General features: G+C 34.5%; 1 protein-coding gene across 1 annotated transcript in view; it reads right to left on the bottom strand.

The window, feature by feature from the left end:
* The window catches only part of LOC115889992 (laminin subunit alpha), a 126,615-nt gene that overhangs the window by 65,284 nt on the left and 44,442 nt on the right, over nt 1-16,889 (bottom strand). Inside the window, exons 20-31 of the mRNA XM_030910100.1 lie at nt 16,114-16,271; nt 15,782-15,938; nt 12,094-12,330; nt 11,825-11,987; nt 11,164-11,365; nt 10,257-10,434; nt 10,018-10,200; nt 8,566-8,767; nt 8,383-8,507; nt 5,785-5,915; nt 5,599-5,726; nt 2,966-3,090 (exon numbers count right to left, since the gene is read on the bottom strand). Coding sequence (XP_030765960.1) covers nt 2,966-3,090; nt 5,599-5,726; nt 5,785-5,915; nt 8,383-8,507; nt 8,566-8,767; nt 10,018-10,200; nt 10,257-10,434; nt 11,164-11,365; nt 11,825-11,987; nt 12,094-12,330; nt 15,782-15,938; nt 16,114-16,271 — 1,989 coding nt within the window. The remainder of the gene's footprint in view (nt 1-2,965; nt 3,091-5,598; nt 5,727-5,784; nt 5,916-8,382; nt 8,508-8,565; nt 8,768-10,017; nt 10,201-10,256; nt 10,435-11,163; nt 11,366-11,824; nt 11,988-12,093; nt 12,331-15,781; nt 15,939-16,113; nt 16,272-16,889) is intronic.

Genomic DNA, 16,889 nt, shown 5'->3' with positions numbered 1-16,889 from the left:
CTAAACGTTATTATGGGTTATTTATTTATTTATTTATGTACATCTTACAACGCCATAAGAGAGTGCTATTAATGCACAAACTAATAATCACAGAAATTAAATTAATAAAAACTAACGTAGAAATAACTTTGAAAGTGGTGTAATGTGCTTATCAATCAAACTCACTTCTCTGACTGCAGTCCTTCTCGTTCAAAATAGTTTATCAGGGAAGCTACAAGCTCTTTGCTTCGACTGTTTAAATGGTTCGGCATATTTGCAACACACAATTTCAAAAAATACAATACAAAAACTCGAAAATTTAGTTCTTCAAAAAACTGTTTTTGCTTAAAAGAACAATGTTTTAAAAAGACTATGAAAATAAACAAAAATAACGAGAATTACTCACAAAGATTCAATAATAACACGGTATTATACAAAATAATGCCTGACGTTACGATAATTGTCAAATAATAAACGATAACCTTGCTGAAAACGGCGCAATGTGACCAACATAGCGATAATAAAATTCGGTCTAAACTAATTTTTGCAGCTTTAATCTAAATAAAATATCTGTTACAATCATTTGCTCTATAAAGTCAATGTCGATATGATTGATGATGTGCATTGGAAAATGTTTTACGATTACAATAGATAGTAGAGAGTATGCTATCTTCTTAATTTGAAAAAATGTAATAAAAATTTTCGCAAATATGCATACTAGAAGAATTGATCTTAATTTTAAAATTTGAACAGATACGTTCACAGCTTTGTTTTTTTGCCTAAACTTAGTTCTTTTTTTTAATGAGGAAGATGCATATATTTTATTTTTCGCCAGAAACTGTTCAATTTATTAGGATAAATATGTAAAAATGCAAAAAAAAAAAAATTCTTGAAAGCAGTACCACAATTTTATAAATCGGGCCATTAAAATACTATGGACAACGCAAACGACGCCTCGCGAATTGAAACGATATTCTATTGGTCTAACGTCACCCGCCGTTCTCGTCGACGCGCGATGGCCAGCAGCAGCCAGACGTGTTCCGTTTATGTACGTATTTAGGTGGCGTACTAAGACATTTTTGTTGCTTTTAGCGTTGATTGAAGGAGCTTTTTATGCTTTTTTGTGCAGTTATTATTTGTATGTGTTGTATGTTCTAAGAATTTTTTAAGTAATGGCAGATTCCGGGTTTGTAAAAGCACAATCAAATAACTTGCCAAAAGTCGATGCTTTTATGTTGGCTGCTTTTATAAATACAAATTCCCAATTTATTGGTGCTGAATTACGAGGAAAAAAACAGAGAGGTATGTAACATTTATTCTTTGTAGTACTGAGGCATATTTAAGTATAAGTAGGTACCTATGCTGTTACGAACTTTTATATAGTTATAAATATTAATGTTATAAACTTATTTTTCAGATCAGGTAGGGAGACGTATGGAGATAATGCTGTAGGTTATGTAGAAGTGAAAAGAGACAAAAATATTTGTTTAGTACGTGGAAAAGTAACTCCAGAGCATAGCGTGAAAAAGAAAGTTTTTTTTATATATTGACACCCCCTTACCTTTGTTATTTTTAAAGATTGTTTTTTTTAAGAAATTATAGGAAATAAATTGTTTATCAGCAATGAAAATATTATACAAGGAGTCTTTATAAGCAAACGCCAAAATTAAGTTACTTTTTTAAGTGAAACACCCTATATATTTTTGGATTCTTCGGAAATTTCTAGATATTCTAGATATATTTCATGTATAATATCCTATACCTATCTTCAAATGTTTACGAAATATTGACAGTTGAAAAGCGAAAAATACCTACAATTTTCTGGACCACCTTTTTTGAGACACCCTGTATATCTAGAATTAATTTTAAAAGAGAATATATGAAAAACCATGCAATTTTTTATTTAATGTTTTCTTCTAAAACTTGCAGTTAAGGCTGTATGTGGGTGTCAAAATATAATGAATAACCCTGTACATTCAAATTTCATATACCTATGTAAGACAATATACATAAATATATGAACTTACATCAAAATGATCTTCACAACAATAAATCGTAAAAATAGAGGATAATTTTTCTTTTCATCTCTTCTCATGGCCTTGGACCTTTTTTTTCTGTTTTCGCTCATCCATTACTATTTATAAATATCACTAGTTACTAATTATGTATTAATTAACCCAAATAACTAAAATTTTGACTCGGATTCAACAGCGTTTAAAAGCAAACTGTGTAAAATACACACGCGTCTGGCTCCACTCAACCAGAAGAACGGCGGGTGACGTCACAGCGGCAAGGCGCGGTAGAGAGCGTTTGCCCGGCCATTTAAATTAACAATATTTAATTATTTTATATTAGAGGCATTTCTTAACCGATATCAACGATTTTTTTTGTTCAATTTATAACTATATGAACTATTTTTTAAAACCATTATTTAAAAACATGCATTTTCCTCATTGGTTTGATTATTTTGTATTCTGTTACATTTTTTGTATATTTTATTTCTGTAACTTCAAAATTATAATAATAATAGCTTCCGTATAGAGCGTTTAACGCCTTGGGAGTAGCAAGGTACAGCTTGCCATGTTAGAGCCGTTCGGTATACAAGGAAGGTAATGTGGCTAGCACTACGCTTCAACCGCCTATTATTACCCCAGAATTGTGAATCCCAAGTACTCATTTAAGGCTGAGTCGACCTAGGTACCCAAACTATTTTTATTTTATTAAAAATAGTCGGCTGATGAACTGCCGGGTGTAGGATTCGAACCCACTACCTTAAGACTGGTAGACGACAGCCTGTACCTCTACGCCACCGGGCACCCCCGGGGACTTCAAAATTAAAGACTTTAATAAAAAAAACTTATTGTGTTGGTAAAATGTTAATTGCATAACTTATTACATCTCATTGTATTGACGCCACGCTATGCCGCTGGTGCAAACTTGTATAAACAGTCAGGTACAAAATCGCTATTAGAGAGATTAGGTATACCTAAAACTTCCGGTCTGCCGTAGAATCCTGCAGCACAACCCTGGCAACGGGCGCCGAAGTATCCTTCTTTGCAATCGCAGTTGATGTGTTCTCCGTCTGAACTGACATCGCAAGCAGTGGCAAAGCTAGAATATAAAAGGTTTAATATTATTAAGCTAAAACATTCTATCTTTTAATCTTGTTTTTAATTAGAAAGAGCGAAAGCGAAAGGCAATCTAGCGTTATATTTAAAAAAAAACAGAGTTCTTAAAAAAGAATAAGCAATAATATGTCCGTTTTTAATACAAAATACAGGTTGTTCCATTTGAAATACTGGAGAAAAATTCAACATTTAGTTTTGACTGAACTAGCCCTGGTCACTTTATTTCCGTGGTCTGTGCTTTAATGCATAAGACAGAGATAGATACTCGGATAGATATACAGGGTGTCCCAGGCTGAGCGTGCATTAGAAGTTTCTAGAGAACCACAATATCTAGATCGGAGATTTTTTGCGCATCATAGTTTCACAACGAGATCTACCGATTGAAAATGTTTTCAATATGGCGGCACTTCCGGAAATACCGGAAGTTGACAGCAACTTTCTTATTTTAAATGGGTGCCCCCATTTTTTATTATGTACTTAAATTCTTTGTAAAATTTTATGAATTTTGATATTAAACACTCTATATCTAACACTGACTGAACTTTTTGAGAAAAAAAATATTTAAAATTTTTGGACGAAAAAAACTACCTGTCAAAAAAATGTGTATAGCCTGAAAGTCATACTTAGTGATTACCACAGCCACTGTGACATAAAGAGTAGACGTGGCTCTCTATTTCAAAAATTAAATAGTTCAAATGTCACATAATAATGGCGGTAGCTGTCATGGAATTGAGTGATTAAAAAATTATCATAAATCATTTTTTTCAAATGGAAACACACTTTTTTCATTTCACTAATGCAACTGTTTTTCAATTTGTTACTTTTTAACTATACATGTTCCTATATCTGAAATAAATCGTTTTTAAGTTATTTAAGATTTAGTTTGAAAACGTATATTTTTCTTGATTTTATCTAGCTTCCTTTGACATTAAGTGTCAAACGGTCAGTCAATTTATTTCCATCTGTCAGAAAACAAATTATTTGAATTTCCTATAGTAAAAATACTGCCTGCTTAAGAATTTAAAAAGTGTATTTATAAAAATATATCTCGTTTTTTCGCTCCTTAGCGATATCTAATAGTTGATATTATTAATAATATAGTGTATGATCAAAAGAAAAAACAGCACAAAGTTGGCTCGAAAATGATGCTGCTTTTTGAACAAAGCGTCACAATGTGACATGGCCAGATCTATTGTTTTATCTATTCTATCATTTGACGTTTAAAGTCATAGGCTACTGGTTAAAATCAAGAAAATATACGCTTTAAAACTAAATCTTAAATAACTTTAAAGCGATTTATTTTAGGTATAGGAACATGTATAGTTAAAAAGTAACGAATTGAAAAGCCTTTTCACTAGCGAAATAAAAAAGTGGGTTTCCATTTGAAAAAAATGATTTATGATAATTTTTTAATCGCTCAATTCTATGACAGCTGCGGCCATTATTATATGACATTCGAACAATTTAATTTTTGAAATAGATAGCCACATGTTTTTTCTTTATGGCACAGTGGCTGTGGTAATCACTAAATTTGACGTTTAGGCTATACACATATTTTTGACAGACAATTTTTTTCGTTCAAAAATTTTAAATATTTTTTTTCTCAAAAACGGTCAATGTTAGATATAGAGTGTTTAATATCAAAATTCATAAAATTTTACAGAGAATTTAAGTACATAATAAAAAATGGGGGCACCCATTTAAAATAAGAAAGTTGCTATCAACTTCCGGTATTTCTGTAAGTGCCGCCATATTGAAAATATTTTCAATCGATAGATCTCATTGTGGAACTATGATGTGCAAAAAATCTCCGAGCTAGTTGTTGTAGTTCTCTAGAAACTTCTAATACACGGTCAGCCTGGGACACCCTGTATACGACCAGTTGACAGACAGACAGACCAAATAAAAAGCGGCATACAGTGTTGCTGATTCGTACGAGAAATAAAAGTAAAGTAAAAAATGAGTAACTAATTAAGAAAAATAAAGTGCCAACCCTAGATGCAACATTTTTCGTAAATACCTACTTGTACGGTTTGGATTTTTCATGCAAAATCCGGCAATACCGCATAGAAGAAATGTATCAATCTAACTTTTATCTCTTTTTAATACATTTGGTTTCTCATTTAAGCTGTCTGCATCACTGTCTTACACGTTAAAATCCAGACCACGCAGTTTCGATGGCCAGATCGGTATATCAAATAAAATAACAAATTTTAGTAGGATGAACTTCGAAGAAGACGAATAATTTCAAATGTGTCTTCTTCATTTGCAGCCATCTTAGAATTCTTACACAAATTGTTATCAAAAATATTTAATTATTTCCCAAATGTCTAAAAAAATACCAACAAACTTCATATTTTTATAACCCCAAAAAATTGTGTATTCAAGTGAAATGCAACTTAGCCAAAATTTAAGAGATTTTTTGATTTTTTTGTTATTTCTAAAAGTAAAACAGAGGCCGACACCCTGTACATTTAGTGACAAAACTTACTTGTTACTACTAGTAGGTAAAGGACAGGCACAAATAAGACAGTCGTTTGGTGTGCCACCTCTAGCATCTCCATGGTATCCTACGTCACAAAGTTCGCAATGGTCACCTCTAGTGTTGTGTTGGCAGTCCTGAAATTAATGAAAAAAAAATTGGCTCACAAAGACAAATAATATTAAAGCATCTTACTAAGCAAACACCAGTGTTCACGTCACATCTGCTCGAGTGTCCGTTGCAGTCACAGGGAACGCACGCACCTTCTAGAGATCCCTCTGACTTGATCCTGTAGTATCTAGGGGAGCATTCCTCACAAGATAATCCTATAGAAATGATATATACAGGGTGAGTATTAAATAATCCAAGTAACAAAATTCCGACTTCCGACTAGTTTTGACTACGCGCAACGTTCAAATTGGTACTTTTCCCTGTCCTATGCATACCCAAACCTCAAATTAAACAGTTGTATATTTTAACCCTTAACAACGTTGGTAAACGTTGTAGGGCACAACGTTGTTAGAAGTGGGGTTTTATACCGTTGTCATTACTTACTGTGTAAAGCGAAAAGAAGATGTATAGGAAAAAAGTATATAAATACTCTACGACTTTTTATAGAAAAAAGAAAAAGTATTTAGAAGAAAGTCAGCGAGCAAGTCAGTGTCCGAAAAATGAAGTGGAAATAACAAGTTCGTCATCCACATCCTCGCAATGTGCTACTAGTGGTAGCTTATCATCAATGGAATACATAACAGTACATGTCACATACATACAGAAGCAATACATAGAGAAGCAGTCAACTGAAATTCATCCTGACGTCCTTTTGACCAAAAAATAAAAACATTTTTAAGTCAGTGGAGTGCACAAAATAATATATCCCATTCAGCTGTAAACTAGCTTTTAAAAAGATCATCATCTTGTGGTATAAAAGGGCTGCCGATTGATGCACGTGGAGTGGTAAGATCAACAATACTTCCTGTACGGCTTTTTTAACAATAAATAAATAGAAATACTGATCTAATGTCAGCGATCTTATTAACGAGTATGTGACCACCACCATCAAAGGATGACCCCGCTTTCTTCTTTATTTTATTTTTCCTTGGTAAAAAAGAGCACTGTAAGAAGGAATTTTGTTTTTAGAATTAGAATTTAGAATGAGTGGGAGGGGGGTTAATCACTTCGACCTTACAGATCCATTGTGTCCCCCTTTCTTGAATCATAACTCATCATACAGTCCCAGGGCTTTGACAAAAGGTTTTATAGAGGGTAGTTCTCCATCTCCAATATCAGTCGTACCAAAATTCATGGCACGAATGGTTGTCGTCTCGGCGCACTCAGTGATGAGGTGTACTGGTGTTTCCCCATCTTCCCCACAGAATCTGCATTCGCCGTTTCTTCTTAGTTTCAATCTACTGAGGTGTTCATTGAGGAGACAGTGTCCTGTTAAAAACCCCGTGACAATCCGAAGATTGTTCTTACTCAGACCCAGGAAGATCTGTGATTTTTCTTGATCATAAGCCCTCAGAAACTTCTTCGAGTGTCTTAGACCATTGCAAGATTTCCATTCCAGGTTGCGGATGGAAGTTCTTGAGTTCCGCCTTGAGTTGGTTACCACTTGGAAAGCAGAACGGTTCTGGTCCAGTTAGTGGAGTGTTCGCTCCTTTCCTAGCTAGATTATTTGCTTTTTCATTGCCTTCTATCCCTTGGTGAGCAGGCACCCAGTGTAGGAGGACTTTGTTTTCTTTGCCTAATTTATTCAGCTTCTCTATGCATTCTTTGACCAATTTCGAATTGATTGATACTGAGTTGATCGCCTTTAACGCTGCTTGACTATCAGATAAGATGGCTATTTCAAGGAATTTTGTTATTTACCTCCTATATGTCGGTAGGGTTCAGAGGTCCTATTTCGTCCAAGCAGGTGTCAATTTCTGAACCAAACGTTGGCATAGGTGGCCCAAAGGTCGGTTACCGCACCTTATGCACTATATTGGTATTTTAGAGGTTGCCTTAGGCAACTCCGCCATTTTAATACGACTTATCTTTTCGTACGTTGTGGACGAATCGAATAAAATATAAGAAACCACAAAATACTGCGAATATTGTTAAAAACTGTATCTGTTAGGGTTGTAAGCTAATTTTCCTGATAGATTTCGTATATTTGTCTCAAACTTAAACAAAAAAAAAGTTAGGTTAACCTAGTACACTATAATTTTAAAATTAAAATTGGGAAATAAAAAAAGGGGTTTTGCCATATTTCGAAGTATCGTGGTCATTTTCAACAGCAAACTAATCTTCGTTGATGAATTTCAATTTCCGACATCTCAAAACTTTGCAGATTTGTCGAAGTTAAATTCACCTAGTTATTTCTTAATGGAGCATAATATATTACATTTCTAATTCATACATCATTCATTTTGGTTTCCCCATGGTTGAATATAGTAATATTTGACGACGAATATTTTTAACTCGAAACCCAAAATATCGCAAATCGGCATGAAAAACAACTTTTAGCACACGACGTACTACGTCACCTCGTTGACGTTGGCGACGTTGTAGCGACCCTAAAAACATCCACCATTTTGGTGCAAATATGGGTCGCTTAGACGTCGCTTCGACGTTGTCCTGCAACGTTGGGTTGCTCCTGGCGACGTTGTGATTACGTGAACAACGTAATTTTGCTACTTGGGAAGTGCCAATATTTTCAGGGATGAAGTTCTTTGTTGTCTATGAAGTTTTTTTTTCGTAAAAAAAACGATGTCGAAAATTCATTTCCGGTAAAATTCCAAAATTTACCTTGATAGTTGGGCTCACAGACGCATTGTTCCACTGACGCCATATCCGGTGGTAGAGGATAATTAGGATACCTTTTTCTATATTCTTCTCTAGGTATACCGTACCCCAGGTTGACGTTGGTTAATCTGAAACAAATAACACACAATAATCTCTCCAGAAGTTCTTCCATGGAATTTATTCTACCTCGTTGTTTCTCCATGGGTCCAGTAACTGGCCTTTATGTAAATGCCTTTCAGGTCTTTCAGGACGTCCATGATTTCCGTTCTCTTGGCATAATCACCGGATGCAGTGCTGAAAACTAGCTCTGAAAAGTCCACTTCCGCTTCAAAGTTTACGTTGGCTGACGGCTGATCGACGCTGGAGTATTGGAGATAGCCGTTGGGTCCTATAAAACATTGTTATAGTCTGTGAAACGAATAACTTTGAATTTGACAGTTCCCGCGGGCTTTTCTAGTGTTAATTTTATTAGGTTAACAACTTGCGGCCATGCTGACGGAATGCCGTCTCTAATAGAACAGCCAATATATAAAATGACAACGATCTTTATTTCATAGCCATCGCTGACGCCTTTTTTCTATGATATTGTATTATTTGCAAATATAATATTTTTCGAACATTGGTACTTGCAAAATATACATATAAATTTTGTGAATGCAAATAATAATACATCACTATTAGTAGATATTGAATGATTTTTGTTAAATTAGATCGATTTTCAAACCCCAAAATTTAAAATATATTTTACATTTTACCCATTATCTTATGTACCTATTCATTATTTGTATATTGTAAAACATTTGCTGCATTTGTATGGTTCATAGTTTATTTGCCAAAGTATTTATTACTATAAATAGGTATATATATATATATATATATATATATATATATATATATATATATATATATATATATATATATATATATATATATATATATATATATATATATATATATATATATATATATATATATATATATATATATATATATATATATATATATATATATATATATATATATATTGTATTTATTAACTCATGTAAACTATATCATTTTTAAAATACAAACCAAAAATACGAGGAATAATTATGTTTTCCATGTATTCTACAACATATTTATTAATCCGTAGTATCTAACTAGGGTGACGTCATAAATCTCGCTCCGAGGCTGTTCTATTAGAGACGGCATTGGTCTGATATTTAGAAATGTCAAAAGCCGATGTCATTTTACTTTTGACAATTATGACATTGCGTGGTGATTTTTGCAAGAGGAAGAACTGTCACTTGTTTTATTATTTTCCTTTTCTATTTCACGAAAGTAAAAAGAGTTACCTATCTGATTCGTTTAGGTACTCAATTTAAAGAATATCAGTAACTTTTTTGACAGAGGAATTTTATATTTACCATGTTGGTAAAAAATAACGGTCAAAATTCAAAGTTATTCATTTTATAGACTATATATTAAGTAATGTAATAGTATAAATAAACCAGTAGCGCCACTCTCCCAAATATGCTTCATCCGCCGAGAAGATTCGGTAGATTGTTGGCAGCGTGCAGAGCGTTTCAGTTAAAATCCGTCATTCAAACTGCAAGGAGAGTAACGACGCTTTTTTGTTTACAATAAAATGAGTCTTACCTTTGAGTACTACATCTGGACTGGCGATCGCTGAACCGTTGGGGCCGATGCTGAAAAATATTGAGTACACCAATGATCCGCCGTAAGACGCCAGTAATTTTCCTAAATAAGATGGTGGCGCAGAAAAATATCCAACAGTCGATTCGTCCAGGTTCGATAGAACAACCCCGATAGCATTGGAATCTAAAAAAAACATTTTTTTTATTACAAAAATTAAATATAACTTTAGATACATTTACCTAAGCTTTCGGTTGTTATATTCAGATCTGTGACATTTAATATGTCTTCTTTGAACGTCAAACCAACTAGGGTCCAACCAGACATGTCATAGATGGGTACGTTCACGTATTTGGCACTACCGCACTTGGTAGCTTTTCCAGAACAGTAGCACTGTGTACAGCCATCTGGATTTGAAGACTGAAAACATAAATTGCCATGAATGGAACCGAATTTCAAGAATCCAGTATTTCAAGCAAAAGATAACGACACTAATTATAGTTATCCCTATCAATAGTTAACTATTGATCTATAACTATCGATATTTGAATATGTCGATACTTTTGTACGTCTCTATTATTTTTTTAGTGTTACTCAAAAAAGAATTTTTAAATCTGATTAAAGGCCGATTTTCATGCATTCGTTATCCGTTGATACGATGGTCCGACGGTGCTCTGATTGGTCATAGCGTTTTCGCGCCACTTTTCATCCGTAAATATTTTACTCCAACCCGTAGAAAGTTAAAATCAATTAGAAGGTTAAAATAAATAATTATTAATATCTAACCTTAATAAAATATAAGAAAAACAGCGAAATCGTTATGAAAATGAAAATATAAAATGACACCAACATATATCCGATAAACGGAGGCATGAAAATGCAATAAATTTAAAAACTGTATATTTTTCTAACCTATCAAAGTCTTTAAATTATCATCGTATTGTCGGAAAACGGATGCGTGCCAAACCAAACCAAATCAAGCTTTACGCGTTTAATTAATAACTAATGAATTTAATATAGGATCGACTAAGTATCGATCCCTATCGATAAGTAACTATCGATATTTAAATATATCGATACTTTTGCACAGCCCTATTGTTTTTTCCGTGCGATATTTTAACGCGATATCGAAAATTTTTCGAGTCGTACCTGTAAATTGAAGGATCCTTCCTTACAAAACTCGCAGTGTAGTCCCACGACGTACCGTTTACAGAAGCACTCTGCGGTTTGTTTGTCACAAATTTCGCTGTCTGTACCGTTGACGTTACAATCGCAAGAGGCACAATCAGGAAACGAGAAATAACCAGCTTCGCAATTGTCGCAAGTTCTGCCAACTATATTCGCCTTGCACCTGTAATAAATATTTATTAAGATTAGTAAAACAGAAAAGCATAATGCTCAGGCGTCTTTGACGCCGATTTTATGTCTATATACAGGGTGTCCGAGAAATAAGTGCAAGTATTTTAAGGGCTGGTAGATCTCCATAAAAGAAACATATTTTCCCTTTATCGTTTTTCAAGTAAGTCCAAAATAACGGAGTTATTTTACTTTGAAAATTTCCAAAAAAAATGATATTTTGCTAAAATTTTGAGAACCACTGGATCTTTTCTGGATTTTTTTCTTGTAAATTTAATTTTGTCTTATGCTGCCATATTATCAAAAAAAAAACAAAAAATTTCGAATTTTCAATTTTTTTTTTTCGCGGAAAAACCTTATAGGCTTGTTTCTGGGGTTGAACTATACTACCAGTTAAAATACTTGCACTTATTTCTGGGACACCCTGTATATTAATGATGTACTATATACTTACGGACAGCGACCATTCTGTGTATCACACTGTAGATTATCGTTAAGAACACCCAATGGATTACAATTGCAGGTCTCGCAACCAATCAGCTTGTCGTATCCGAAAGTTCTAGGCTCGCACTCTTCACACTTCGCACCGATCACGTGAGGTGGACATATACATTTGCCTAAAAACAGAAGGATCGTCATGATAACAATTTCAATAAAATAATTTGGTTCTCAGTTTCACATTTTTTTTTCTCAGTTTCACATTTTAACGGTGGTATTACAAACCTGTTTCTGGTTGGCAGTAGGCAGTGGAGGGGCAATTACATGGCCTACAGTCGGGAAAACCGAAGTACCCCGTCTTGCAAGCCGTGCATTGCCTGCCGATGATGTTGTCCTTGCAGGGGCACTGACCTCCGAACTTCTCGCACTCGAAACTGACAGATCCCGCGTAGTCGCATTGACAGGGCAAGGCTCCGGTATTGTGGGAGGCGGTGATAGAGAACACAGAGTCTCTACAAAATCCTATAAAAATATATGTTGCGTTAATTAGAGATGGGTATATCCGGTATTGTACGTTGCGTTTTTTTTGCATTGAGGGTCTTTGAATAAGAAGACTAAGGAAGGAGCATACTGCTATCCATGTATTCATGCATGGTGGGCGGAAAAAGCACTCTAGGGTGGGGATCCTTGACAGTTCTGTTTGACGATTCATTTGACACATTTGAATTTGATTTGAAATTTTGTGGATTTGTCAGTCTTTACGGAGCTTATTTTATGTTATTTATTATTTATTCTACTACTGATAGTTGTATAAAGGTAGTAAATCTAGATGGAAATTGTGGCAGAACTTAAATTAACAGTGACACTATCGCGATTTATCGAAAAAGACTCTATAATAGTTGGTTGTGTAGCGTGCGGTAAATCTCGGCAAAAATTGAGTGAAATAATGGAACAACTTTTCGCTAGTAAGTGACTATACAATATACATACGTGTAGTAAACCGATCATTTATGAAATTCACTTAAATTAACTAAATTATATATTTTTCTTGCATTTTAGCTTTTATTTATTACTTGTCAAAGATTAGATGTCAAAGAATTTAGATACGTTAATTTGACTTACCTGCTTCAGTAGCGTATCCGATGTTTGTGTTAATAAATACTTATTATAACTATATATAATTTATATATATAATATATATATATATATATATATATATATATATATATATATATATATATATATATATATATATATATATATATATATATATATATATATATATATATATATATATATATATATATATATATATATATATATATATATATATATATATATATATATATATATATATATATATATATATATATATATATATATATAATTTTTATTAGAATCATATATTTTTATAACAATTTTAATAACTACCAACATTTATTCACAACGTAAAATAAAACAACAAATTATTGAGTCTACCCGACGTCTACCCTACATCATAGTTTTACATTTTTTAAATAAAATTAGAACGATACTGATAAACCAGAATTTAAGTCGGCCATATTTGAGGCCCATCGCGGTGTACCTAAGATTTTTGATATGCTCCTTCCTTAGCCTTCTTATTCAAAGATAGGGGGTGAAAAAGCGGAACGGCGTATCGGCCTAACAACCTTGTATCGATTTCCAAAAATTCTATTGGCCCTATATTTATATATATTGGCCTATATAATATATATTCTATTAAAGCTGGAAATTGATTCAAGGTCGTTACGCCGATAGGCCGCGCCGGCGCCGTTTCGCTTTTTCTAGGATGGTGTGAATGCACCCTCAGTGTATAAAATCTTTTTTTTTGTCAATTTTTTGACAATATAAAAAAGTGAAAGTGCCTTACTAAAAAACGTTTCCATGTTAGTGGCGCCATCTATTGTAAGGGTCTGAATTTAAATACGCTCATTTATATAATTTCAATTGAAACGATAATTTTAAATTAGTGATGGGTTGTTATTTATGTAACTATCTGTTATTTTATAACAATTATTTAGAAATAACATAACGCAACCGTTACTACTTTTAAAAAATAACAGATATAAAATAACGATACGCAGAGATCGACCGTTCGTGAAACGAAGTCGGCGCTCTGCACCGCCACGAAATTCGATGCTACTCGAAGCAATTCCAAAAAACAACTAGTATGGATTATGGATGGAAAATATGTTATTTCGACAACCATCGATACAGGCGACGAGATAACGGACAACGTAGTGGGGAATGCGCTATGGCGCGGCGCGGCGAACGTAGCTGCATCGGTCGATGGTCGTGTGGGGCTTGCAACAGCTTAAAAATAATAGGATATAAAAGAAGCAGCTTTTTTGAAGCAGTTGCGGGCATAACGCCTGGCAGTCGAGATATCAGGAGTGGGAAAGGAACGCTGCTGCATCGGTCTATTGTCGATGGAGGCTCGCAACGAAGTTAAGAAATTACAAAAAAAATTCTGATTTAACGCCAACTGGCAATAATTAGTAGCATTTTTTAGAATTTAGAATGAGTGGGAGGGGGGTTAATCACTTCGACCTTACAGATCCATTGTGTCCCCCTTTCTTGAATCATAACTCATCATACAGTCCCAGGGCTTTGACAAAAGCCAGTATCTGGGACGGTTTTATAGAGGGTAGTTCTCCATCTCCAATATCAGTCGTACCAAAATTCATGGCACGAATGGTTGTCGTCTCGGCGCACTCAGTGATGAGGTGTACTGGTGTTTCACCATCTTCCCCACAGAATCTGCATTCGCCGTTTCTTCTTAGTTTCAATCTACTGAGGTGTTCATTGATGAGACAGTGTCCTGTTAAAAACCCCTGACAATCCGAAGATTGTTCTTACTCAGACCCAGGAAGATCTGTAATTTTTCTTGATCATAAGCCCTCAGAAACTTCTTCGAGTGTCTTAGACCATTGCAAGATTTCCATTCCAGGTTGCGGATGGAATCTTCCAAGTTCTTGAGTTCCGCCTTGAGTTGGTTACCACTTGGAAAGCAGAACGGTTCTGGTCCAGTTAGTGGAGTGTTAGCTCCTTTCCTAGCTAGATTATTTGCTTTTTCATTGCCTTCTATCCCTTGGTGAGCAGGCACCCAGAGTAGGAGGACTTTGTTTTCTTTGCCTAATTTATTCAGCTTCTCTATGCATTCTTTGACCAATTTCGAATTGATCGATACTGAGTTGATCGCTTTTAACGCTGCTTGACTATCAGACAAGATGGCTGTTTCTTGTTTCCGATAGTTGCTATCTAAGATAAGTTGTACGCATCTTTCGATAGCGTAGATTTCTGCCTGTAGGATACTAGGGTAAGTGCCCATTGGTTCGGAGTATTTAGCTCTCGGTCCAAACACTCCGATCCCTGTTCCCGTATTGGTTTTGGAAGCATCAGTATACCAAGTTATGGTATGGTCTTTTAACTGCTGGGCAAGCGTTTCGCTCTTCCAATCCTTCTTATTGCTCAATACTACATTGACATGTTTGTCAAAGTTGTACGTTCTTGGCATATCGTCCACTGGGAGTGGCAGGAGTGGTATTTCCTTTTTGAGGGTGTTCCAAGCCCCTGATCTGACAATTCTCCCAGTACTAATTCCGTTAGTGACCATTCTAATCATTGTCGCATTGGCATATCTACCAATGACAATGTGCAGTGGTGTTAGATCTAGAATGACCTCCATTGCTGCTGTTGGACAGGTTCTCATGGCTCCTGTGATGCAAACACTATGATAATGTGATAAAAAAATTAGTAGCAACTTTCTAACCTAAAAAATTAATTGCACTGCCACCTAGCGACAGGGTCTGGAACTATTTTATTTGAAATTTTCGTGGAAACGGTGGAACCTATTTCACTTTCCCGCTCTTGCGTCAACCGGACAGCGTCGCCACAAAAGTGTCATTTTTACTCCTAATAAACAAAATACTATTTATCTAATTTAAAATACCTTTATGACTGGTGTCGATGTTGAAATTGTTACTGCCGCAAGTAGAGATAAACTCTCCTGTGCGGTCCAAATCCTCTTCTTGTAGACTCCTTTCGTTGTATAAGTCAGCAGGGATGACCAAAATATAATCCAAATAAACGTTTCTATTTTCAGGTTGCTATTAACAAAAAATATATCAAAAAATTGAAATTGCCCCCGATCATGAATAAATATAACAAAGTATGCCATGAATTTTTGAGCGTCATTTTATTGTAATTATTTAATATATAAGGTGTTATTGTGTGTTGTGTAAAAACTAAAAATAACCTACAGAATCTATAGAGATATAGTACCTTGAACGTAATCAAAAAGTTCTCCAACAAATTGAACTTATTGTTTCTGTCAGATTGGAAGACCGGCGATCTACATCCAGATTCGGAAGGGCAATGTTCTATGGGAACGCTGGCTTCGTAGAACTGGCCATTTTGAATGATGACGTCCAAGTTAAATGCTTTAAAAGAATATATATAAGCATAAGTTATAGAGTTCGTCAGCTACTCAAAGTAGTTCTTATGCCGCGCCGGGTCCAGACCAAGGCAAAAAGTAAACACGATTTTGAGACAAAAATAAGACAAAAAATCATATACATATAACTTAAATATACTCAGCCTAAACTCCAAAAAGTGAAGCCCAAACAGTGAAAGATAAATATGGAATTCTGCATAAGTCTATTTCACCCGGATATTCATTTAACTACGCATGCCTTACCTGAAGAAGTTTTCATTGGTCGGTGTTTTAAAGGGAAGTGGTTGACTGACATTTCACCTAACCTTCAATTTTATTTATATTTTTATTATTTATAACACATTATTATGGAGTTGGAAAAATATCAAAAAATAGTTGGAAACAATAAACTAAACAAAATCACTCTTTTACGCGCACAAATAAAAAATAATCCAAACAGAACTAAAACAACAACCAATCGGCATTTGGCGCAATTGCAGTTCAATCGATATCCGGGTGAAATAGACTTATGCAGTATTAATATTGAGCTGGGTTATGTTGTCTTTCTCTTACGACACAGAAACTGCACACGGGGTTAAATAGGGAACCCTGAGTATATTTTAGT

Source organism: Sitophilus oryzae, unplaced genomic scaffold (genome assembly GCF_002938485.1).
Source record: "Sitophilus oryzae breed Bouriz unplaced genomic scaffold, Soryzae_2.0 scaffold_857_pilon_pilon, whole genome shotgun sequence".
Lineage (NCBI taxonomy): Eukaryota > Metazoa > Arthropoda > Insecta > Coleoptera > Curculionidae > Sitophilus > Sitophilus oryzae.
This window is presented reverse-complemented; position numbering and strand designations above follow the sequence as displayed.